Genomic DNA, 24765 nt, shown 5'->3' with positions numbered 1-24765 from the left:
GCTCTGCACTTCCCACCCAACTCACTGCCCACTTTGTGGCTTACTCAATGTCTCATTTTATAAGAGCATTGAACACTATTTCCACCCGGTTAAGAAAACGTGAGTGGAAAAAAAAAATGGCTCCAGATTACGGCTGCTGCTGAATAATTCTCTTACCGAGTCTTCAAGGACAAAATCACCTTTTATCTTAATCACCTGGACGGGAAAATGTGCACATTAAGCAGAAAATGTGACAATAAACCGACAACGTGACATCTCTGGGATTTTCTTTAGATTTGACGCGAAGAGTGTTTGAGCTGCATGCACAATTTAAGAGTCTACACTGATTTATTCCTCATTCACTCAACATCCTCACCACCTGAGTATGCTTCAACTCAAGATAAAAGCAGTTCTTAAAGTGTTAAGAAATGCACCTTTATTTGATCAATATTATATTAGGCAAGCAGCAGATCTTATGCAGTACAATATAAAATTCACTGATACCTCATTTTTTCAACGTAATATCAATACAGAGTAGTTTTTTTCACAAATGAAATTAGGCATTTTTAATCTGTTGCCTCGTGTCATTTCATACAATTCCTCCATAAAATTCAACATTTATGAAGAAAGAAAATAATAGATTTTAAAATCTAAAGTTACACGGAATATTTCCAGGTCAGTCATCACAGATGCAGTTTGCAGTAGCGTTTGAAAAGATTTGCTATTCCAGTCATCAGTAACGGCAAGAAAGAGGTAACTTGTGAGATGTGATCACCAGTGAGGCAGATGAAGATGGCAATCCTCTTTTTTTTTTCTCTCTCTCTCTTTCTTATAAACACGACTGTCAAGCCCCCTTGTCATTTTCAATTTAGAATACTACCCCAAGTTGAGGGGAAAAAAAACAGATATCTGAGGGACTTAAGAGCGCTCAAAAGAGGGATCTTGAGGTTGACTGCAGATTCAAGTAAAGCCATTTTGAGAGGAGCCCATTGATGTGGTTCGTACGTCTAATTAAGCTGTTCCCTGGTCGCCTCCCATCATCAGTCTACCTGTCATGCAGAAGTGGTATGAGGTTACTGGGTTGCCCCATGTCGTTGCCCCTGGAGGGATCATCTGTTGGTCTGGGAGAGGCCCGGTGTCCCACAAAGGAGTTTAGAGGAAGTTACATCAAAAGGGATGGCTCGGCTTCCTTGTGCTCTGCACTGAGCAGAAAAGATAAATTATGGATGATTCCATTGTATCCTGTGTTTATCAAAGTATGGCAAATGTGTCATGAGCCTCTCAGACCTTCAGATTAAAAGTTTGGAAAAATAATAGATGCACATCAAGCTAAATTCTGGGCTTTGTATGTGTCAAAACATTTAATTCATTCATCTAAACCTTTGGGAGTGACTGTTTCCTGAAATTAACCAAAGCATTATAGTGAAACCACATGCAGCACGGTTTACAGATGACTCCTTTGCAGAAGTGGTATAGATGCTCAATATCTTTAAAGTTTATGAACAATGAAAGATCAGTGATGTTAACTCCTTCATCCATGAAGCCGCAGCAGTGAAGATTTATTCATCAGGTTCTCATAAAACAACCAAATCCTCTTGGGTTTCGGTTTATCAGCGGGTTTACAGATCAGATCTGCTCTGGCTGGTTTGCTGGAGCTGACTGTCTCGGTGTGGAGCGGCGTGGCGGGGGCCGGGAGTGGGAGGAAACCGGGGGGGGGGGGGGGAACCGGGAGGAAACTGGGAGGCGGGCCTTGACTGAAGAGCGTCTCATTGACGGGCGTGAAGCGGCGCTGCAGCTTTAAAACTGCTTTCAGTCAGCAGCTCTGCGATTGAGTGAGTGGTGTGTGTGTGTGTGTGTGTTTGTATGAGAGAGAAACAGAGATAGAGTGTGTGTGTGCGCGCGCGCGCGCGTTCGATCATTCACACAACAAACCATCCGAGCCGCACGTGTTTTGTGTCTGAGCGGAAGTTGCGCGGTAAGAAAACTCCACTTTTAAAGATGACAAAGCGTGGCGGCGTCATGTTTACTTTCGCTTTTGTGCGATTTGAACCAAACGCCGAGGCTTCATTGTTGCAGGAGAGGCGCTCCGTGAGAGATCGATGCCGCCGCTGATCGGCTCCGTGCTCGCAGGCTGGGCTTTCTGTTGTTTTGTTTTGCGGCGACCGCTGCACGCACGCTCCGAGGATTAGCAGCTAGCAGGTGGATACGAGAGCTCCCAGTTTGAAAGCAGAAGACTTTTGTGCCTTATTTACGAGCTCGACGTGCACAATGCAGCGGTACAAGTGCGCGCAAAGCCACGGAGCTAGGTAGCCTGGGAGCTACAGTCTGGTGATCACATGAAGGCGGAACGTTTGCTGTGTTGTTTTAATGTGCGTTACTTTCCCCATTCTAGTCTCCAGGTGGTTGATGTCTGTTTAAATGTCTGGTTTTGAACACCTCGCAGTGCAAACTGCAGATATGAACGTCTTCAGAGGCTGAAACCAGACCATCTGGGGTATCTGTTTGCAGAGCAGCTGCTTCTGGAATACCTATTGTGTGTGATCAAGATATATGCTCATTTTTCTAGATTTGCATATCTTTAACAATGGTTTTTGGCCTAAATGACCAAGAGCTTCCAAAGTCAAAGGTTGTGGGCCTTGAATTGTCTTCATGGATTTTCAAAATATCTCTGTATGAATTGTATTGTTGAAATACCTTTAACAAGGAAAGTGCTAAATAGTTTATTCTGGTGGAAATATATGAGACCACCTTCATTTTTCCTTCATGTTACTGCAGCTCTATCTGTGCTTGCGTAATTGACCGGATCTGTTTTATCGTCTTCTCTGTCAGGAGGGAGCTCAAAGAGGCCAAGCGCGACAGCGGCCACCCCACCTCTCGCCATGACCTCAGGAAATGAGAACGAGGCGCCCACCGTGCCGGGCAGCACGCCACAGAACGGAGAAAACAAACCGCCTCAGGCCATCGTCAAGCCGCAGGTCCTCACGCACGTCATCGAAGGCTTTGTCATCCAGGAGGGAGCGGAGCCCTTCCCCGTGTGTGTAAGTGCCCGATCTCAGCTTTACTGGCACCGAAACATGATAAACAACCCAGAGCCACCACACACTCTCCAGTGTACACGCCTGCAGGGAGCTGTCAGCGCACAAACACAAGCCCCGTGCTACTACCAGTAGTGACAGCCCACAGCTTCTGTTTGATTCAGTCATTAATTACAGGGAGGAGAGGCTCTAGCAGCAAACCAACACAGATGAATAAAAGGTGTGCGGGTAATGAGCACTGCGGTGCAGTGTCTCATACATCTCAAGGCAAAAAAAGTCCTCCCTTAATCTGTGTCATCTCCTGTAGGGTTGATGCATTATCTCCTTCTATTTATGTCTTCGATGGACATTAATATTTTCCCAACTGTGTTTCTATCATCATTAATCTTGGGGGAAAAAAAATGTTTCACTGAGCATAGCAACAAAATGAGCTTATTGTGTTCCTTTGACTTTGGGCTCTCTGCCTCCTGCTGGTCGTAAAGTGTCAGTACTCGCTGTATTTACTTACTCAAATTAAAGCCACAAGTGTTGTCAGTGAAGTGTGTGTAGAATATTCACATACACTACTCGCAAAAACGTATGGATATTTGGATATGGATATTTATATAAATAATTAAAGTAGAACATTTAAATCGAAGCATGCAATGATGACAATTTCCTCATCTCAAGCAATCTGTTTAAACAAAAGCCATCAACAGTGGTGGGTGTACTGCCGCATAACATTTCAGTGTCTCAGTAACCTGTCATGTGCCTTTGAGCATCAATTACATCTTGACAATGACGTCTCCTGCTGTTCACAAGTTGACTTATTGTCTCCTGAGGCGTGGCATCTCGCCCTTCTTGAAGGGTGACCCTCCAGTCATTGAGGTCCTGGGGTACAGAGTGTTCTACACTCTGATGAGCTGGAGCATTGTCGTCCATAAACATAAAATCAGGCCTCTGTTGCTCATGCAGGAGCACAATAACTGGATTAATAATTAAGGCATTAAGGGCTTGTTACTGTTCCATTCAAGTTCAGGGCAGGTCTGTTTTGAGTAGACACGCCTGCAGACGCTGTAACACCACCTCCACTAAAGGCTCATCTCATGACGGCGCTCGTCTTGATGGCTGCCAGCGATGTTGGAAGACATCATTTCTGCTCACTGTGAATGAACTTTAATCAGAGAGCAGTACTGAGACCCACTGGTCCCTCGTCCAGTTGAAATGCTCCCCGCCCCCCTGCAAACTGCAAGACGTCATTCTGAAATTTCACCCCAAAGCCCAATATCCTGAACTGAAAGTGATGAGTGCAGTTTCGTACAGCATCTGATGATGAGCTCAAGTTGTGCTTAACTGGTTTTTCCAATGTTTATGTAGTAATAATCAAGTATTTTTATGTTTTAAAAATAGTGTGTGCACTCCTCCCTCAATGACTGAAACTATTTGGAATCTGTTAAACATTTGTTGACATTTTGCTGTTTGACCAGTTTAATATTATTTTAGCATCACTGCGAATGCATTTTTGTTCTTTAGCATCAGTGTACTCTATAGCTGTGTGTTCATTAATACCTGCAGTTTCCCCTCAAATGACTCTTCTTTCACTACTGTAACTTGGATGGGACTTGAGTGAGAGGGAAGACGGTACACTTCAATATTGTGACACCAACCGATTTTTCTTAAAACAGCTGACTGTGAAAATTTTTCATTTGAGACCAAATTTTAAGTATCAAATCTTAAGTGTCCATGTCATGTGTTCACGCTCTAAATATGCTGTAGGTTGGATGAACATGCTACACAGCGTAAAAACATTCTGGATATGTGTTGTACCTTGGTTTCTGTGGCTTGTCATCTTGTTGTGCGGACTGTGTGTAGATATAGCAGTTTCTTAAGTATGCAAGGTTTTATATGATAAACAATCCCAGATTTACATCATTGTTCGTCAACTTATTTTAAAACTCAAACCTTAAAATGTTCAAATCAAAACATTAATGTCTGCCAATGCACAGCGGTGGAAGTTGTGGTCTTTGCTTCAGTGCTCATGGTGCTGTAAATTGTCGGAAAGTAGCTTTATCTTTCAGTAATCCTATTTTTATATTCCTCAAGTATGACTGCTTCATTGACATTTGAACATATTTCTGTCTTGCATCAGGTGGAGCGTCTGCCTATTCTCATCGACAGCCCAAAGAAGCTGGACCATCAGCTCTCCTCGGATCCTGACAGAACTCCAGTCAGCAACGCAGCAAACAGCGACTCCGAGGCCGACGACATGCACCAACCAGGTGAGACGAAGCACGCTGGAGTATAGGTAAAGATGTAGATCATGATGTGGTAGTTGGTATCTATTTGTCTAAATAAAACCGCTTTGAGTAATTTGAAAGCAATATGGATATCAGTGTTATGATTTTTCCTTTGACAGGTAAAGTTAATGTTGTTTTTTTTCTTTTGTTACTGTAGAATAAATGCTAGAATTTAAGGATGTCTTTCTATGCTGTTTTCTCTCTGCAGAGAAAGAACCGATGCTGACTTGTGAATACTGCGGCGGGGTCAACGTGGCGTCTGCGTTCAAGGGCTCTAAGCGGTTCTGCTCAGTGGCTTGTGCGAAGAGGCGAGTCACCTTGGTTTTTATGCTCCTTTTCATCAAAACAATTAACAGCTTCATCAGTCCTGTCATTGGAAAAAGGAAAGGTTAACAAAGACGCTGCGGATCTTTCCAAATAGGTACAACGTGGGCTGCACAAAGCGTATTGGACTTTTCCGTCCAGAGAGGACCAAACCGACCAATCGCTGGCGTCGGAGATCTCAGGGTCGCCCCAGCATAGAGGCGAAAAAACAGGTAGAAAAACAGTCATGCCTCTTTACTGCTGAGAACCGCCCTCCCCAACACTTCACCCCTCGTCAGATACTGCTTCCACTGCACATTTCATGCCCCGCGCTGTTCACGCCTCGCGGTTTTTAATGAACTTGAGCATAATTTCCGTCAGGCTGACTATCTCCCTCTGTCTTTAAAGGGTCATTAAGTACTCTATGATCTTGGTTCACCTTTATTGGTGACCAGCAGGAATGTGAAAGCATTGGAAATGATTTTCTGCCTGCTGCACAATTTATACAGACATCAAAAGCATTGAGATTTTTTTTCCCTGTCCAGTTGTGCCATATGTTAGAAACAACATTTGTATGTGTTTGTACAATACCTGGGCTCAGAGGAATAATACTTTGAGTATAAATGAGTAATGTAGTTTTTTTTTTTTTTTTTTTTTTTTTTTTTTGGGGGGGGTGGGGGGGGGGTTTATGATGAGTTATGTAATGTTTTGAGGGTTGGCTCTTGAACCTCCAGTGGGGGGAGTTTTTGTCTCTGATTGAGTTTTCGAATTCAGAAGGTTCAGCACCTGACAAAGTAATCTTCAAGGCTTTGGTATTGATCCAGTAATCCTGTCAACTCCTTGCAGGTGTGTTAGTCATTTGAAGCTATTGTACAGTATAAATCTTTGTTATTGCCCTCTTCATCCTCGCTGTGGCCGTAATGTCCCAGCGCTGTTTTTCTGATGAGCCATCGGTTTCTCCTAACGTCATGCCCGACTCGTGTTGCTTTTCAGAAGCTGTCGCCTTCGCCGCAGCAGACTCAGGGCGGGTTCGTTTCCTCCCCTCACCCCTCGCAGCCCAGCCAGGAGGAGTCCAGCCCCTGTTCGGACATGTCCAGCTACGAGGAGCCTCCGTCGCCGCTGTCCGCCGCCAGCTCAGGACCCCTCGCCCCAAATCCCGCCGCCGTCCACGTCCCCGTCCACCGGCAGCCGAGCAGGGCGTCGGATCAGGAAGGCTGCACGGACAGAGATCCACAGTCGCTCTGCCAGCGCTTCGTACCCAACGACCCCACCAGGTGGAACGTGGAGGAAGTTTACGAGTTCATCCGGTCACTGCCAGGTCAGACACGCGTGTTCTGTGTGTGACTGACTCCAGCTTCACCCTGGTGATTTGCTGAACATTGTTCCTCCTCTCACAGGGTGTCAGGAGATAGCAGACGAGTTTCGCTCTCAGGAAATCGACGGACAGGCCCTGCTCCTGTTGAAGGAGGACCACCTGATGAGCACCATGAACATTAAGCTGGGACCTGCGCTCAAGATCTTTGCACGCATCAACATGCTCAAAGATTCATAGCAGGAAAGTGTGCGTGTGTGTATATGTGTGTGTGCGTGTATGTGGAAAGACTGTAGCACTTACAGTACAGAGTACTGACTGCACTGTGATCTGGCCTTCTCTGCATCTCCGGACTGGTTTCGTTTGATACAGAAACTCACTCGAGCTTGACTTCAGCCCTTGAATAGATGATACTCTCCTAAAATCAAGCCAATCACATAATGATCAGTGATGTTTACTCCCAGGATTGTTTTTGTTCTTATTCATTTTAACTGGATAATGAAGGTCTCTGATAATGGAGCCTGCAGTGTAGAGAGGGAAATGGTATCCCTTGGTTTACACCAGGTGTAGCTGCACTGCAGCTCTTCTCCATCACGACTTCAGCAGCTCACACCAGTTGTTTACCAGTTGACATTTCTTTGATTCCCCCCTCCCAAACTTTTGTTCCTCTACTCTTTTGTCGTAAGTTATAATCTACCAGTCAATTAATGAAATACAACTTGCTGCCAAAACAAGATTTATTTGGTGAATGACCAGATTCTCAATGCTTTTTTTTTTTTTTTTTTTGTGGGAACGTACCGCCTGGAACTTCCTCTGCATCTTGATGTGGCTCCTGTCAAAAATAGACCTGCTGTGAAATGACTGTGGAGGAGAGCGTCTGGAACAGGGTTGAAATGCACACTGCCGTGCCTGGTGTGAACTCGACTCACTCGAGCATCGTCTCGAGCGGCCGCAACACCCTCGGTAATGATGCCCATGCTGTGCCTGGTGTCAATTAGGGCAAGTGTATGTCTACATGTGCGTGAAAATATTAAATAAATCATGGTTTTTTTTAAAATAGTGACAGCAATTAAATGCTTTTTGCAACCTCAAGTCTAAATAAGGTGGACGCCATGAGTCCTTATTTTACTCTTCATTATCCATAAATCATGCAGAAGGTGTTGAAACTTAAAGATTTTAACATTTGATGGAATATAATGGCATATTTTTAATTTGGCAGCAAAATACCTCAAAGGTAAAACAGCTTGTCATGTTTCTGTAATATGCAAATGTCTTTAAAGCAAATAGACCAGTTCCGAGAGTGGCCTAGGAATACTGTTTCCTTTTCATTGTCTTTCTTAATCTCCTGAAGATTATTTCTCTGCATTTAATCTGACCCATTCATAATTAACGACAACTACACACGGTAGGAGCAGCGTGCTGCCACGAAGTGGTGTGTGAGGATCTGTTGACACGAAAGCCTTGTTCACAAAGCCACAGTAGTAACCTGTCAGCTGCAGGATTTGAACCTGCAATCCCCCCACTAGTCACAAGCTCACCTCTGCCCTTGATGTGCATCAGAATGAAGAAATTTCCCATTCTCAACCACATACAGTTTTAAAAGGTGATGTGCTTTCGTCGTGCATCTGAGGTTATGGATCAGATCTCGTCCCTCTCAAACCACTCATCCTTCAAAATAAATCTGAATAATATGCTAGAGGTCACTCAACTCCCTTTCCCTTCCTTTTCAGGCTTTGTCACAAAGAGGTACAAATTACCCTTTTATCTCCAGAACGAAAGGTCCCAGACAGCAGCTCCGCTTTCCTTGACTCATCCTTCGATTATCAGCAGCATCTGTTCAGGTCCAATCACACTGGAGCAGAATTAAGATAACAAGAGTGCTTATTAATAGCAGGTTTATATGCAAAGGCTCTTATCAAATGTCGTCATCCAGATGACACGTCTAGATGCAGATTCTTATTCTGATACTGTTAAATGGAATCCAGGGATTTGGCTCAAGGGAAAGAAATAGAATCTCAGTTTGAAAAGTGAAGAAAATAGGGCTGAGAGAACAAGCAGAGTGCTCTACCTGTTCGGCTGTGCCTGGGTTGGTGCAGAATCGAGGCGTTGAAACAAAACCCGATTGAAGTCTGAATTTATTATCATCATTAGACATGTTTTTGTACTGTTTTGTTAGCATGTGAATGAGAGAGCGGGAGAGATGGCTGTGTGTGTGTGTGGCTGGGAACAGAAGATTGCATTCATTAATTTGCTCATTTTTATTCAGCAGATGCTCCTTTGCCTTTTCTCACAATGAGGCTCGCACAGGCCGCGAATACAAAGCTTCAATGCAGAAAAACCATTTAAGCAGCTACTTTTGTGACATTGATTTTCCTTTCAGTCCAGCTTTCTGCTGTGGATTTAAACTGCTCGCAAATGATTTTTGGGGTGTTTTTTTTTCTTCCTCTTCTTTTTTTTTTTTTTTAACAATGATTTACTGAAATATGACTTTGATTTCTTTCCATGGTTTCATAAGAGGACACCCAAGTTATCCAGGGAACAATCGGGGTGTGCTCCTCCTTTCACACAGCCCTGCTCTCGGCACTTCATTTCTTCTGTTTTCATCCATGCTAACATATGTCGCCAAATGTGAGAAATCCGGTCTGGTAACACAAAGGTTTGTGTACATAGCAGCTCAAGAAAAGGAAGAGAGTGTGAGACTGTCATTTTATTAAGTTATCATTTTTTTTATTTCAAAACTAAAATTTTAATGGTGTTCAATATTTTTGAAATATGCAAATGTATAAAATATCACTAGCCTGGGAGTTGTTTGTAATGTCTCTTTTTCTAATGGCAAGATGATGATATCTATATGTGTTTTGGTGTGTGTACCTTTTTTAGATAACACTTTGTCAAATGCTTGTATTTATCAAAACAGTTTGTTACACATTTTGTAGTTATAAATAATTTGCAATACAATTTTTGGCTTGAGATGTTTTTTGTGTCTCTGTATAAAAAAAAAAAGTCAATCTTGAGCAAATGGTAACAATTTCAGTACAAAAGTACTGCAGCTATAAATAACTTATTTATTTTTTAAGGTATATTTGTCTGCAGCAGTCTGATTTTATCCATCCGTCCTCTTCACCTCCTCCACCCAGCGTCGGGTCACAGGGATGGAGCCGGACTCGGATGACATCGGCTTGTTCTGGACAGGTCACGAATCCATCACAGCACTGACACAGCAGGACACACAATCTCTTCAAATCACATTTGCACCTCGAGGCCACCGAGGTTCGGTTCAGACTGCAGGGATAGGAGGCCCACATCCAATTCTTTGTATCAGATGTGAATCAGATCTGATATTGGTTGATAATCTTCTTTCAGCTGCTCCCCTCAGGGGTCGCCAAGGCGGCTAATGTTCGTCCATCTCCTCCTATTACCTCGACTGTCTCAGTCGACCATGTCTTCCTTCACTACGTCCATCAATCTTTTACCTTGCAGCCCGATCATCCTTTATCCAGAACATCTGTTGTCTTTCCTGAGCATGTAAACAGCATAAAAGACAAGTTTCATTTGCTTTTATAGGCAGCTTTGTTTTTAGGCACTTTTTTGGTTTGATAATTTTACAGTTAATCTGACTTTCTCAAATATTGTTCAGTCATGGTTGCAAATCCCGCTCTCCTTCATTTTTCTTTCAGTCTGATTTGTTCAAAATTCTGCATGTATAGTTAAGGAAAAAAAACAGATCTCACTTTAGTGACATGCCATCTAGGCTCACAATGGTGTGTCATTCTTCCCTGCAACTGCTTCACTTCAATGCCAATTCATTCTCCAATGTAACCACACTCATTCACAAAAAAGAAATCTCAAGAATAATAAAACACAATAGGTGTATGTATGCCAATAGATGTCTGCAATTCCATTCAAAAGCTGCCATTGAAAGATCAGGGCTCCATGGCTGTATCTCTGTTACGTCACATGACACACTTTGCACCAATATGCTTATTTCTTCCCATGCATAAACTTCATGCTCCACTGGCTCAGCTGGACTGCAGCACTGCAGTGGAGAAAAAAACTGAGCTGAAAGCAGTGAACTATATGACCGGAACTGCATCTCATATTATTGTCAGTAACGGTTGTAACATGGAAAAAGTAATGAGTTTAATTACTTGTTAATAAAAATAGTAATGCTGTTTATTTAATGCTGTTACTCCCATCACTGATGATAAAGCTCAATTTGGCCTTGATATGCAAATTAGATAATGATGTCATTTAGAACTTCCCTGACTGAGAAACTGGCAACAATGTATCAGTTTTAAATGACGTCATCATCTAAGTTGACCTAGATATGCAAATGAGCAGCTAGCAAACTAGATGATGACGTCATTTGAAATTTGCTGACTGTGGAGGAGCAACAATGTATCAAAATTTAAAGTAACATTGTATTTTTTTCCTTTGAATGAAACAAAATGCATCAAATTTGATTAAGCGTTTAATATAAGAATTATCGTTATTTCACATTATGCACTTTCATGACATTCCAATATTTATAAAACAAATCAGCATTCAATTCGATTCAGCTTTATTTATATAGTACCAAGCAAGTACAACACAGTCATTTCTGGGCACTTTTATAGATAAAATGCCAATAGTTCCTCATGAGCAAGCATATGTAATTGGAAAGGAAAAACACTCTTTTAAAAGGAAGAAACCAACAAGAGAGAGAGAGAAAGAACACAGACGACAAGAGAGACATAGGTTACAGTATGTGCATATGTACAATTGAGAGCTACTTTGGTGTCAAATGCTCCCTACTTCCACATGTTTCACTGTCTGCTCAAAATTTCTGCTTTGTGAGAAAGAACATTTCCAACTGTTCACTGACAATCTTCTGGAACGTTTTCTGTTTGCTTCCACCAAACAACAACAAACAGGTGAGACGAGTTTTCATTCAAAAACAATGAGGGTGCGATCAGAGGGGCGGAGACCAGCTCAAACTGACAGCTGGGGCCCGCCCACTGTTTTCGTTTGAGAACGGATCCAACCAAAACAAGCCCCGCCAGTAATTCGATATTTATAGCAGAAAATATTAAACACTCAAGTTTGTACTACTTTCATAATTAAATTTGCACCAGAACACACACATACTGAAAGAAAGCTGTAAATTTGTGTTTAATTTTCAATAAAGTGTGTAGTTTGTACCTCGCCCACCCCCCTTTTTTTCGGTGAGAATGGTTGAGCCCAGGTTTGAACTTGAAGGTACAGCGGACTGACGGATTCACGACTTTTAAACTGTAGCGGATTTTTCCGACCGTAACTATTAACTTTTACACCTCCAAGTCACAATAAGTTATCGACAGCAGGTAAGATAGACACTAGATGGTCATGTTTTTTCAAATTGTGTCTTTTGTTTATTTACACATCTGCTTGTTTTCTGTTATTTTAATCTTAAAGTGTGTTCATCACACATTCAGATTAACTACAGATACTATTCAAAAACCGTACGCACACTTCAAGGTGGGCATGATGTACGACCTGAAGTCTGAACTTTAAAAGAACCTAAAGCCATACAGCTACAGCTGCAAGATGTGTTTTTTCCTGTTGCAGTTTCCCTTAGTCAAAAGATAAGTGGACATTTCTTACAAGAAATATAAGGTCCAGTAATTTTGTTGTTTTAAAATGTTTTAAATATAAAAAGTTGGCAGGTATCCAGCAGTAATAGTCATAACTGTGTATGTTTTTACTGTACCTGTTAGAACACGGAACAAAATGGACAATTTTAGCAAGTTAATGAGAACTTTAAATGTCTTAGACCATTTCAGAAATGCCAAATCAGAGAGAGGAGGCTTGTGGTGGCTCCCCCCCTGACCTTCCCTGTCTGGAAAAACTGGACTCACCTGCAGGTACAGAGCTTTATCTCAACACTTATTGTTTTCAGGCACGTTCAGGGACCATTAGTAATTGAATTATTACCACAGTGGCAGTTTTAATTATCTGTGGGTGTGTGTGTCCTGTCTGTGGTGTCAGGGAGCCCACCTACTGCCTCATTATCCAGTCTGATGGAGCTGGAAAATTGTGTTTCCAACCTGAGCCTCGCACACGAGATAGTAGTAAACCAAGACTTCTGCTTTGAACCCAAGAGCCCTCCTGCAGACAGGCAAGAAAAACGTTTTGCTTCTCGTGAAGTCACTGTTGTTATTCCTCCAAAATTAATGCATGGTTTGGATTCGCTTGAGTTGCTTTTCACCTGTTTTTCCCCCCTCCAGCCTCGAGAGCAGAGTAACAGAGATCGTTCACCAGGCCTTTTGGGATTGTCTCCAGGAGCAGCTGAGCGGTGATCCTCCATGCTACAACCATGCTGTCCTCCTGCTGCAAGAAGTTAAAACTGTAAGTGCTCCCCAATGACCTCCAGCGTCCATCCATGTATCCATCTTCTGCACCAGGCAATCCAGTTCAGGGTGACAGAGAGGCTGGCACCAATCCCCGTTGACAATGGGTGAGGGCAGGGTAGACTCTGAGCAGATCAGCAGTCCATCACGGGACAAACACACTCATGTTCACACTTACAGACAGTGGAGAGCGACCATTTAACCTGAAACACATGTTTTTGGATTGTGGGAAGAAACTGGAGTAAATGGAAATCAATCTGTACATACATAAGAAGAACATACAAGCCCTTATCAGAATATCTCACTGTGATGAGAGATCACTGGACTATTGTGTGGGCCTGACCTACAAAAGCTCCTACAGAGTACAGTGTTACATTAGTACTTGCTCTAGTGTACAATGTAGAACTCATAAACTTGTGTTGACAGCATGCTGTTGCTCTCCAGTGCTCTCAGGACATCTTAAACAGCAATAAGCCTACGGTTGGAACTCATCATAACTCCTCAGCTGACAATAAAATTGTTTTCATTCTATCAGCAATACTTATACTATGTAATCTTATCTCAATGGCTTGCTTAATACAAAATGGAAGTGTAAATAAAAATGTTAATGATTTGTATATGCTGACAGTGAAACATTATTAATTCAAGCCGCTGAAGTACTTGTATGTTAGAATTGATGAAATGGAATTTGTTCAACAACAAATCCAGCTTTTATTTGCCATTTTAGATGCTTCAATCCCTGCTCCTGCCCCATCACATCAGACTGAGAGCTCAGCTGGACGAGGTGCTGGACATGGAGCTGATCCAGCAGGAGGTGGATCACGGCGCTTTGGATCTCCACAGGCTGGCTGGGTTTGTCATCAGTCTCATGGCCTCTCTGTGTGCTCCCGTGCGTGACCCAGAGGTCAGGGCACTGCGGGACCTCAGGGACCCTGTGGAACTGCTGAGGTGAGAGGCAGATTCACACCACCTTTCCACGCTGTGCCGGACATCCAGGTTGTCTGTTCCTGTTGCTCCGGATCTTTTTGATGAGATTCAGCGCTCAGTGAATACTGCTGACTAGACAGTTTCCCCGAAGACAATTATTGACACCTTTGACATTCAGCTTAAGCCACAGAAGATCATTACTGAGGGGATTTGCTCTATCAAAGCAAATATATGGGAAGCTGTTTCTGAACCTGAGCCTTGATAAACTCATTAAAGCACTTGAGCTGCATCACAAGGGTTCGTCTGAAGCAGGAGTCAGTAGATTCACCATAGATGCCAGTAAAATCTGCTACAGATGTTGCCTTCCTTATGTCTCATACTACTTCTGAGCTACAGTCAAGTAGAAGTTTCTTACCTGGGGTAAGGAGAAGAACTGGGTCAGTGCTCAGTAGTCCGAAGTCCTGAAAAGTCCACTTTGCATTTCCTTGAAATCAATGTCCCACAGTGCAGAGAAAGAGCGGAGTGGCTCAGAATAAAAACTGCTCTCAGTCCAGTGTGAAGTGTCCGGTGTCAGTGGTGATTTACAGTGCCAGAGCAGTGACCTGGATAGCACAGGAAAGTCTGAAATCTGACTGGACACCTCAGGTGATTGACAATGCACTGAAAGATTGGAATTAGAATAGAATGAAGAGCTAACATCTGTTTATATGGCTTGTTTAAAACACACCTACTTGAATCCATCAGACCTAAGTAAGTGTTAAACTGCTTTCCTGATCAGTTTTAAATGGATGATAATTAGATGTAGAAGAGGAGAGATTTTGCCTCAGAGAGTTCAACTGTGTAAGTCTTAATGTGATGAAAGGTTTTACGTTAGCCTGAGATTGTAAGGGGCTGGATCATTCTAGTAATGTGGGATGTGTCACAGCAAGTATATTATTATTATTATTATTATTATTATTATTATTATTATTATTATTTAAATCAACTTAGTTCACACTACGAGTTCAGTTTTAAAGAAGTTGGCTGGTTGATTTTACAGGACAGGAATAGAGACATACAGTTCAATATTGATGATACAGTGTTGATGTGTAAGCCATACAAGATATTGGTGGGGTTGGACACATTTGATAAATACTTTGTCAGTGTCTGGCTGTTCATTGAATAAAACCCTGAGGCCATGAACTCTGAACTGAAGGCTATCTTTCAAATATATTTCTCTAAAATTGTATTGATTTGGTACTGACTGCACAACAACACATTTAAGATGGTTTATATTTTTCATGGTCTATTAGTCTATAACAATCAGAATTAAAACACGGAAGAATTCTGAGGGTCGTGTTATAGAAAAATCACTTTCTAACAAATTATAGTGTATATGTGTAAAACCTTTTTTGTAAACTGCCTAAAGAGTTAATCCAATATGGAAGTTACTGCAGCAAAGCCGTAGTTACAATGTTTCCCCCAGTGTAACATTAGCTTTTGATTCATTATGGAGAAGAGCTACATCACATGTAAACGCTCACAGTGAGATCTGCTGGTCGCTGGCTCACAAAAGCACGTCCTGAACTGAACTGACCTAAATTAGACAAGCACTCCCATGCTGGAAGCTAAACAGCAGTTGCGTCGTCACTCACCATGTTGTGATTTAGCCTGTTATATCTCCTCACTCATATCTGGTAAACAGTAGTTTGAGAATGTCAGTGTTTCATAGCATCTTTCAGCTCTGACTCTGGGTCAAACGTTGATAATCAACGCTCAGATAATGTGCGGTGAATACATCTTGATTAGTGGGAAGGTGAGCTGTTCACCTCTCTCACTTCAGCTCTTCTTAATTATCAATAACCTTAAAGTTGAATTTTGTGTACTTTTGTTATTGTTACTCATCAACTCCTGCAAACTCCTGAGGCTGAATTACAAAAAAAAAAAAACACCGAACTCCCCGGCTTTTTTCCCTACAGGGAGATCTTCCGTGTCTTAGGGCTCATGAAGACAGACATGGTTAATTACACCATTCAGAGCCTGAGGCCTCACCTGATGCAACAGGCCGCTCAGTACGAGAGAGCCAAGTTCCAGCAGATCCTGGAGAAGCAGCCAGGTGAGGAGGAGTTTCATCACTGCCCCATGAAGGTGTCTGCAAGCATAACGTCAACGCCCGCTGGATAATTCCAGTTTTCAATCAAATAAATTCTGCACCCCTTCACTGGAAAGCACCACACTGCCATTTCTTCGCCTCCCTTATATATCAGGAAAGGAGCTGGGCAGCCAGTCAGTGAACCTCTTGGCTCAGACATTCAGCCTAAGTAAAGCCGGCTAATCAGAGTCACTGGCAGGGCGACAAAGCTGCCGGTGCTGACGCAGTCTTGTTAGTTTGGATCATTAGGATCCTCATTAAAACTTCTTTTAGCTATCATTTTTCCACGTAGCCAGTGTCACTGAGCATTTATATTGTTGGCAAATTGTGGCGAAATAATCTGATTAGTTTGGCTTCTGTTGTGCTTGATAAATGGCTTCCAAGAAGAATGAAATGTCCAAACATTTGTTGATAGTTTTATGTCATTTACTCATTAATAAGCAACTTTTTGACTTGACAAATGAAGTAGAATACAATTAAGTAGTTTATTTCCTTCAGTGAGGGAAATACCCTTTATTTTGCCACACGTAAGAAATGTTATTGAACATAATGCAGCTAGATCTCAAATACAAAATACATTTTGTTTGCAGACTTTGACTGAAGTATTCCTTCATTAGACATCATTCTGTGTTTTCTGCTTGAAAAAACATGGACATTAATCCACATCCATACCGCCGACCTTCTGGTAGTCCAGTGACACAACAGTTTAATGTATGGCTTTAACAATTTTCCGTTTTTCTTTAGATTCTCTTGACAATACCACCGCGTGGCTTCAGGCGGCAGCGTCACAAGAAGCGTCAGCCAGAGGAGGCCCGTCTGATTCGCCCTCCGCTGGAGGTGGACGTCCTCTCAGCGCCACCGCTGTCCTCAACAGAGCCTACATGCGTCTGCTCCGCTGGGAGCCGCAGGAGCAGAAATATCCCGAGGTCAGCCGGATCCCGGCAAAATGACATCGCGCTACACTCTTCATTAGGCCGAGTGATATTTTATTGATTTGGAGGGAATGTTCGCTTTCCCTACGCACTCCTCGTCACCCTGCTGCATGTTAAAGCATTTGACAACACATTAGAGCTCCCGCAGAACAGCAGCTTCCGACCATTTTTATCAGATGTACTCACAAAAACCTGTCACATCAACTCAAACGTGCATTCATCAGCGTCCAATAGGCTCAGTCCATTTCAAACCTGGTTTTGCATCAGTGTTTTCATCAAGCGAGTTTCGATTGTTTTGCTCCCCTCCTTCTCAGCACGCCTTTAACAGTCTAAATGTTGCTGCTTTTCAACCAAGCCATGCATTTCAAATAGTTTATTCTTCCATAAAGAAATTAATCTAATATTTTTGCAAGAAACATTATGTGATTTCCCCATTAGTCTGTTGGTGGGTCATTCATTTATCTCTAGCAGATCTTGATGGTTTTTGTTTTAAGTCATCTAGCTAAAGGGAAAGCAACATAATGTAACAAGATCTGAGGGTGTTTCTATAATATTCTGGAGAAGTTAACATTTCAAAAGGGAATTAAATTAAAAACCCACTGTTCACTTGAATAAGTGCTTTAGTCAGCATAAATGTAACAAAGCAAAAATATTTAATTACAAACAGTTGAGCTCGAGACTTGGTGTAAAAGACAGTTACACAGTGCAATAATCTGGCTCCATTACATAATAATTACTTGAAATTCCAATATCAGCTTCTATCTCATATATGCAGATATTTTCATAAAACACATTATTGTGATATGTTCAAACATGACAATAACCAATTTTTTGCTTGTTTTTACATTTCTTTCTCCCATTTATCTGTTGCAAAGCAGTTTTATCCTTCATTCTGAGTTGCTAAATGAGGATCTGTACAGTTTTTTTCCACATATAACCCCAAAAATGCTGGAACCCCTTCTGGTCGGGCATTGTCGCGGTGACTCTGCGGTGCGGCCATCAGTTGGTTTTCTTCTATTCAGGCTGAGTATCGCTGGTGATTCCCGCTGTGACGCGTGACCCCCGACCTTGTCTCCACACAGACCGTGCTGATGGACAGAGCCCGCCTGGACGCTTTAGGCCGGCGGCTCCGGACGCTGGTCCTGGAGGCGTCGGTGCTGCTCCTGACCAACGCTCACTGTGGGGGCGCCATTTTCTCCCTGCAGGGGTTTGTAGGTAAACTCAGGCAGTCCGTCACTGCCCTGCTGGAGGGCAGTCACACCAGGTAAGGGGAGGCTGTGGTGATGCATGTACCGGCTGTCACGGGGAACAGTTATCGTATGAAGAGGAAACCAATGGAGGTGACAGGAGGCAACTAGCTTGTCAGAACAAATCCAGCTAACCTCATTCTTTCTGTTCAGGGGCAGCCCCGTCATGATTAGTGGATAAATGTGGAACAGCAGCCTGTAATATTCAGGGCCTGCTCGCACTCAGGGCCGAGCTGCAATAAAACCTAGCACTGGCTGCTTCCTTAATCACCTTTATTAAAATGTAGTTTTATTTAATCTAAATGCCTTCGGAGAGACCTATGTTATTACTTCCATTTGTCTCAGGGCTCTTTACTTAGCACTCTTTATAAATGGATAAATTCATAGGCCTGCAATCTAATGCACACCTAATAAAGCCTGCTGGTTTACTGGTCGACTGTTGTTCTGGTGCTGCAGGGAGGCTGAGCTGAAGGAAGCTCTGTTGGGGCTCGGGGAGACGGTGCTGCAGCAGGTGGCTGAAGGTCTGAGCACCCAGGGGGGAGCAGCGCTGCCTCAGGAGAGCCGGGACCTGCTGAGGGGACAAATATCTGACCTGTGGAAGGAAAACCACCCTGTTCGCACTCTCATAGGTCAGCCTTGAACCCAAATCTACTTTATATCTTTAGGTTCACAAGAATTTATTGTTGGATGTTGGAGATATTTGCAGCCCAGCACCAAATTCAAACGAATTGCTTCATTATCAGAGTTAAATGATTTTCATGTCAAGCGTTTCGTAAAATGAGCAGAGTAGTTTGCCCTTAAAAACAACATTGGTGGTTCGTGGCCCAGAATTATATTTTCGGTTAAGAATGCCTTCTCAGTTCAAAGAACTTTTAAAAATCTGTATACTTCTGACTATGAAAACATATTGCATAGTTGTATATATGGAAAAGCTACATTCCCTTTAAAGTAACATTTATTTACATTGTGGACTATTTCACGTCTCCGGAAAAAGTCAGAAAAGTTGGAAATTCTCCTTCTCTATCATCATAATAGTGATGTTATTAGTTACTTTTCAGATCTTTTATTTTGACAATTATTTTGTCTAAAAAAAACTATTAACAAGAAATATGGTTTCTTCTGTTATAATATCTACATTTTGAGACAGCAATTTTTTTTTTTAGCTCTGAAATTGTAAAAAATGAGAATTACTTGAAGGAGTGTCTTGCAGGATACTTTTTCCTACTTCTTCTTTCCAGATAAGATAACTCTGGGTTCTGAACCTGGACGTGCGCTGGGTGCACCGCGCTGACTTCTCTCCCTCCCTCTCTCAATCAAACATAGGAGAAAGAGTACAGGGCTTCCTCCAGGCCATGCTGCAGGGCGGCCCTGCTAAAAGGAGTCCAGAGCTGCCTTCTCCCCTCAGGCTGGTGAGTGCTGAGCTGGCAGAGCTGGGGACGGCCTTTGGGCGAATTGTCCACTTCAACCGAACAGTCTTTGGGCCTTTCTACGCACCGATCCTCAGAAAGCTGCTGTTCCAGCCAGGAGAGGTCGACACTGCCGAGGACTCGCGCTAAGCCGGGGGGGGGGGGGGGGGTCCTGCTCTTTGGGGTGTAAATACAGAAGACTTATATTTTCATTGAAAACCATTTCATTGAGTTTGTTTCCCTTCTTCTGCTGCTTTATGAACTTTTATAGGCTCCAGAAAAGGAATCTTGTTGGATGTTAGAACAGAGTCCAACTCACAGGAGGCAGATGCTGAATAACAGTTATATTATATGCATCTTCATCACAACTCTGAATTCATTATCAAAAACAAAAGATTCTGTAAAGGACAGAAATGACAGGAATTATTTGGAAGCGAATAAAAGAGAGGATTCAGACTGACTCTCAAACCTTTCTCTAGAAGAGATTACCAAAGACAAGATGCTCACAGTTTGTAAATAATGCTCTATGCTGTAGCTGCTTATCCCTATAGATACAGATGTTTATGCACACAACCTTTTACTTTGACAGTTTTTTGTTTGTATTTTTTGTATTTGATCCTCTGAATTCAAACCAAAGAAATGTTCAAGTGTTTTCTCCAGTTGCTGACATTAGTTGGGGTGGATACCACACAAAATCACTCTTTCAAATAAATCAAATCCAATTGATTCAATCATAAATCAAGTTGGGCTTTTTTTTCCCCCATTATGTGTCTCAGGCAGCACTGACAAGAAGAAACTTTATACCTCAATTGTTTTAACAAAAAATTGGGAGAACTGTCAAACTTACAAAAAGTAACACAACAAGAGTGCATTGGAGCTTTTAATGCAATTTAAGAAACAAAAAACAGCTGATCTGTTGCACCGAACTGTGACTATCCGTAAAATAAGCCGTGTTCATCATGCAGCATGCCAGGTTTTCTTCCTGCAGTTTCGGGAGGCCCTCGGCGGCTCTTCATTACTGTTCAGTAAGACGATAATTCACCAGACTCCCCTGCTTGTTTTGTGAAATTCATCACGGTGAACGAGCAGCGCGCTGATGACAGTTGTAACCGTGGGCACCGAGATTAATCTGCAGATGGGGTGGTTCGAGTCACACAAATTAACATTCTGATTAATAGCTCGTAGGTTGTGGGTGGGTATGGTTAAGAATTATTGAGGAAAATATTAATTGCGTTTTCTAAAATGGGAACGTTTCATTTCTCCATTGGCTATATTGAGATCGATCAGCAGACAAGATGCTGTATGTTATAATTTGTTACAAGCAGGAAAACTAGAACAATTTAAAGTTAGGGAACTTAAAAACAAACACATGGATGTACGGAAAACAAGCTTACTTTGGTGAACTGTCGATCTAAAGTAAGTAAATATATGAGAACATGTGGATCAGAAAAAAATGATTCATCATTAGGTGACAAAAGCAACTCTGCTGAACCATTACAAATACAGTTTACTGAATTGTTGTGGTGTGGTAACTTCATCACAGTAATGTAGATGAGTTCTTCATTGTCACAAATCGAGCAAACGTTAGGAGCTTTGATATTTTCCTACAATATGGAAAACAGATGCACACCTGAAAAGCAGCCAGAAGCGTCTCTTTCTAAACCGCTGTGCCGTTTGAAGTGCCGTTACGATGAGAGATTGTATTCATAAGATGAACTGAGGAAGTGTGATAGCACCGTCTCTGCTACCTCAGCTTTAATTGGACTTTCTGGAGGTTTGAGCAGAACAAATGAGAAGTCGCAGAGTTGAACACTCTCCACAAAATGTCCCGCGAGCTGCAGAAAACAAACGATGTCCTTTAAAAAGCACTTTCGGCTGCTTTGGAAGTATTCCTGACTTCCTCACCGGGGGAATATGTTCAGAGCTTAACGTATTTCTACTCATCCATCCATCTTCCATGTCAACTTTTTTCCATACTGGGGTTATTTGAGGCCGCAGCCTGTTCTCCTGGAGGAGCGTGTGAACCCCACCTCACACCGCCCGTCTTAGCGTCGATAACCCGCTTCATTTTACTGCAATTTGAAATGATCGTTTTTGGCAAGCCGCAAATGTCTTCATTTTTCAACTCCACTGTTAATTTGTATAGATTTTGTCGTCCGTACAACTTAAATGACATATTTGCTTCCCAACATTTCCTGACAGGCACCTCACTCTGCAACGAGACACATTTCAATTTGAAAAATTGGCTGAAATGTGTTTTCCAATATCCAACCGAGTACATTTCCATATCTTTTGAGGACCCTTGAAATCCAGACGGTATCAACACAGCATCAGCAATTAGTGTTTTCCAAAGTTCAGCAGACACTAAGACGCTCAGCTCTGTGACTTGAACGTAATGAGAAACTCTCCAGCTAATCTCTTGTTTAGATTGAAAGTTGCACCACCCACTAATTTCGTCAGCTGGGGAAAACACTTAAAGCATAATTGTACAATAATTATCGTGTTGTTATATTTGCCACTTTAATATTTAAACAGCTGGTGTAATGATTGTGTTTTTTGTCTGCTCGGTCATATAAAAAGGAAACCAATGCTGACAACAGACTTGAGAGGGATTCTTTAGTCTTTGTATTATTTAATTTCATTAATATAATATTGCTTTGAAATTCGAAACAGTATCACATTTTCATTGACAAACCATACTCTGTCCACAAACATGGGCAAAGCATTGTATGCTGGTACAGTTTTTTTTTTTTCTCTCTCTCTCTCTACATTTTCTTACCCTTGAATAATTCCCACAGTTACTATCTTCAATAGACCTGAATCAATAGAAATGCTCATTAATGGTCTACAGTGCTCTAAACATTACAGTACCTACATGACAAGATCAGAGAGTCCTATGAAGGCCGGGAAATAGACTTGACCTTTCTGTCTGACCTTTCTCAAGACAGGAGTGATACACAGGTCCTGTTTTATCCGGTGAAGTGGGACCACAGGTTGGCGTTGGTCAGTGTGTTGGGATTCATCTCAGGGGCAGTGGAGGAGCGGGGGATATACAGAGTGAGATCTAAATGTCAAGAGTAGCGCTGGTTGGCCCTGCACATTGCGTAAGGCTTACCTCTCCCTCTCTCTCCCTCTCTCTCTCTCTCTCTACCTCTTTTTTCCACCGCTCTGCCCACTAACTCAACACACGCGAAACACACTCACATCGGCCGCTCCCCTTCAACTCACAGCTTGGTATCCGGAAACTTGAACGCTGGGGCGAGCTACACAAGGAAAACATCAATGTTAAAAAGACTGGTACATGCACAGCCATATCATGCCACCAAAACTTGCTTTAAATAGCTCGCTGCTCATCAAAGTGTAATGCTTTTATATTATGCATCCATACTAGAGCAGGTCGTCTTGGTGACACACAAAATGGAAGAACGTACGTGACAAATATGTTGGAGGCATGGCGACAGTGGCGAGGTGGAGGGATGGGGATGGCTCGCGGTATATGGGCGTGTGACGGAGAGAAGGAACAGAAGAAAGCAAATGGCAGATGAGTGAAGGGGAGACGAGACACTGCTACAGTACATACAAAGACTGCTCAGGCCAAGTGCATCAACGGGAACATGACACAAAAAAAAAAACGAGAAGAAAAAGGAAAAAAAATAAACTGCCAACATGCATCGTCAGTGGAAGCTAACAGTTAACAGTCAGAACAAAGTGGCAATGACACAGCCACGGTACCACGCGCAGACCGGCGCCGTCGTTTAACAGCCGGCCTTCTGGAGACGAGCTCCGTCCCACACTGCTCAGCAGCGCACACAAAACGAGGACAGTGGCCGATGACAGAACAGTTAACAGTCCAAACTCCCATGAGGACAGACAGAAAACAAGCCATACAGCACGCACGGCAGGTAGTGCACGCGACGGGAGGACGGGGTGGGCGGGGAGGAGCACAGGTATGTGTCTACTCCACGACAAGCGTTGTTGAGTCACAGTGCAGGGGGGAATTTTCTTCTTTAGAAATATAAACAAAGTGGAAAAAGGAGGGGGAAAAAAAGAGTGTCGTGTTCTCAGCATAACAAATCCATTCGCATCAACACGACACCAGAGCTACGTTCAGATTTGGCTCTTTTAATGTGGTGGAATTAAATCTTTTCACTGCCATTTATTTCCAAGTGACATACTTTGCGTGTACTGTACTTAATTCTAAATTGGTGTGAAACAGCATGGATACCTACCCATGTAATCATGATAATAAGATGCTATGTAGGGAAAATGTGCACTGGGTTGTGCTGGGGGCTCATTAATACACTCAAGTTGAATTAAATCTTTTTCAAGTGCTTTTTTTTTTTTCTCTTCTCATTAAGTTTACTAAAATTGTGAAATGTAAACCCAGTCAGTACACTCAATATTCATTCTTTTTTTTTTTTCTTTTTTCTTTTTTTCGTTGTCTGGTTGTAATAGTAATAGCGTGGGGATCCTTTATGACCCCTTCTGTTTCAGTCCAGCCTCCGTCTATCAAAAAGTATCACAAAATGCATTTCTCTCCCATTTGCAGCATAAGAATAAAAACCGGGGTTTTATAAGGGAGAGTGACATTTTTTTTTTTTGACCACAGTGTTATTTTTTTCGTTTGTTTTTGTGTGTTTTTTTTCTTTCCTTTCAATTGACAACAAGAAGATGCTGTGATTTGGAGGCTCTCAGTGCTACCATAAATGCTAAGAGGCACTGGGCAGTACAAGGCCAGAGCAGAGACTCCTCCTGACAAAGCTGCACCATCATCAGAGCAAAGTCATCCCAGCCAGTCACCGTCAGTTTAATACACCAAAGAAATCAGAAAGGTTGTCGCTTTGATTTC

General features: G+C 42.4%; 3 protein-coding genes across 4 annotated transcripts in view; 2 read left to right on the top strand and 1 right to left on the bottom strand.

Annotated features, from left to right (window-relative positions):
- phc2b (polyhomeotic homolog 2b (Drosophila)) overlaps positions 1–9897 on the top strand; it is a 33114-nt gene extending 23217 nt beyond the window's left edge. For both annotated transcript variants that reach the window (XM_030092550.1, XM_030092549.1), the window contains exons 10-15: positions 2809–3017; positions 5143–5272; positions 5499–5598; positions 5712–5826; positions 6587–6911; positions 6991–9897. In XM_030092550.1, the coding sequence (XP_029948410.1) occupies positions 2809–3017; positions 5143–5272; positions 5499–5598; positions 5712–5826; positions 6587–6911; positions 6991–7145 (1034 nt within the window). In that variant the 3' untranslated portion in view covers positions 7146–9897. The remainder of the gene's footprint in view (positions 1–2808; positions 3018–5142; positions 5273–5498; positions 5599–5711; positions 5827–6586; positions 6912–6990) is intronic.
- Positions 9898–12117: 2220 nt separating this feature from the next.
- Positions 12118–20067, top strand: LOC115388229 (T-complex protein 11-like protein 1). Its single transcript, XM_030091247.1, has 10 exons — positions 12118–12247; positions 12697–12787; positions 12912–13041; positions 13151–13271; positions 14001–14221; positions 16159–16295; positions 17076–17257; positions 18346–18527; positions 18967–19139; positions 19834–20067. The coding sequence occupies exons 2-10, from the start codon at positions 12709–12711 to the stop codon at positions 20064–20066; spliced, it is 1458 nt and encodes a 485-aa protein (XP_029947107.1). The 5' UTR covers positions 12118–12247; positions 12697–12708; the 3' UTR covers position 20067.
- A 2607-nt stretch (positions 20068–22674) lies between these two features.
- The window catches only part of anks1ab (ankyrin repeat and sterile alpha motif domain containing 1Ab), a 56065-nt gene continuing 53974 nt past the window's right edge, over positions 22675–24765 (bottom strand). The window contains exon 15 of the mRNA XM_030091246.1: positions 22675–23179. Within this exon, the coding sequence (XP_029947106.1) occupies positions 23092–23179 (88 nt within the window). The 3' untranslated portion in view covers positions 22675–23091. The remainder of the gene's footprint in view (positions 23180–24765) is intronic.

Source organism: Salarias fasciatus, chromosome 5, assembly GCF_902148845.1.
Source record: "Salarias fasciatus chromosome 5, fSalaFa1.1, whole genome shotgun sequence".
Classification (NCBI taxonomy): domain Eukaryota; kingdom Metazoa; phylum Chordata; class Actinopteri; order Blenniiformes; family Blenniidae; genus Salarias; species Salarias fasciatus.
The sequence above is the reverse complement of the archived record's forward strand: the minus strand, read 5'-3'. Positions and strand labels throughout refer to the sequence as shown.

Coding starts and splice junctions, on each gene's coding strand:
- LOC115388229 (XM_030091247.1), top strand. CDS start 12,709: ATGCCAAATCAGAGAGAGGAGGCTTGTGGTGGCTCCCCCCCTGACCTT. Junction 14,222..16,158: donor GACCCTGTGGAACTGCTGAG/GTGAGAGGCAGA, acceptor TTTTCCCTACAG/GGAGATCTTCCGTGTCTTAG. Junction 18,528..18,966: donor CTGGAGGGCAGTCACACCAG/GTAAGGGGAGGC, acceptor CTGGTGCTGCAG/GGAGGCTGAGCTGAAGGAAG.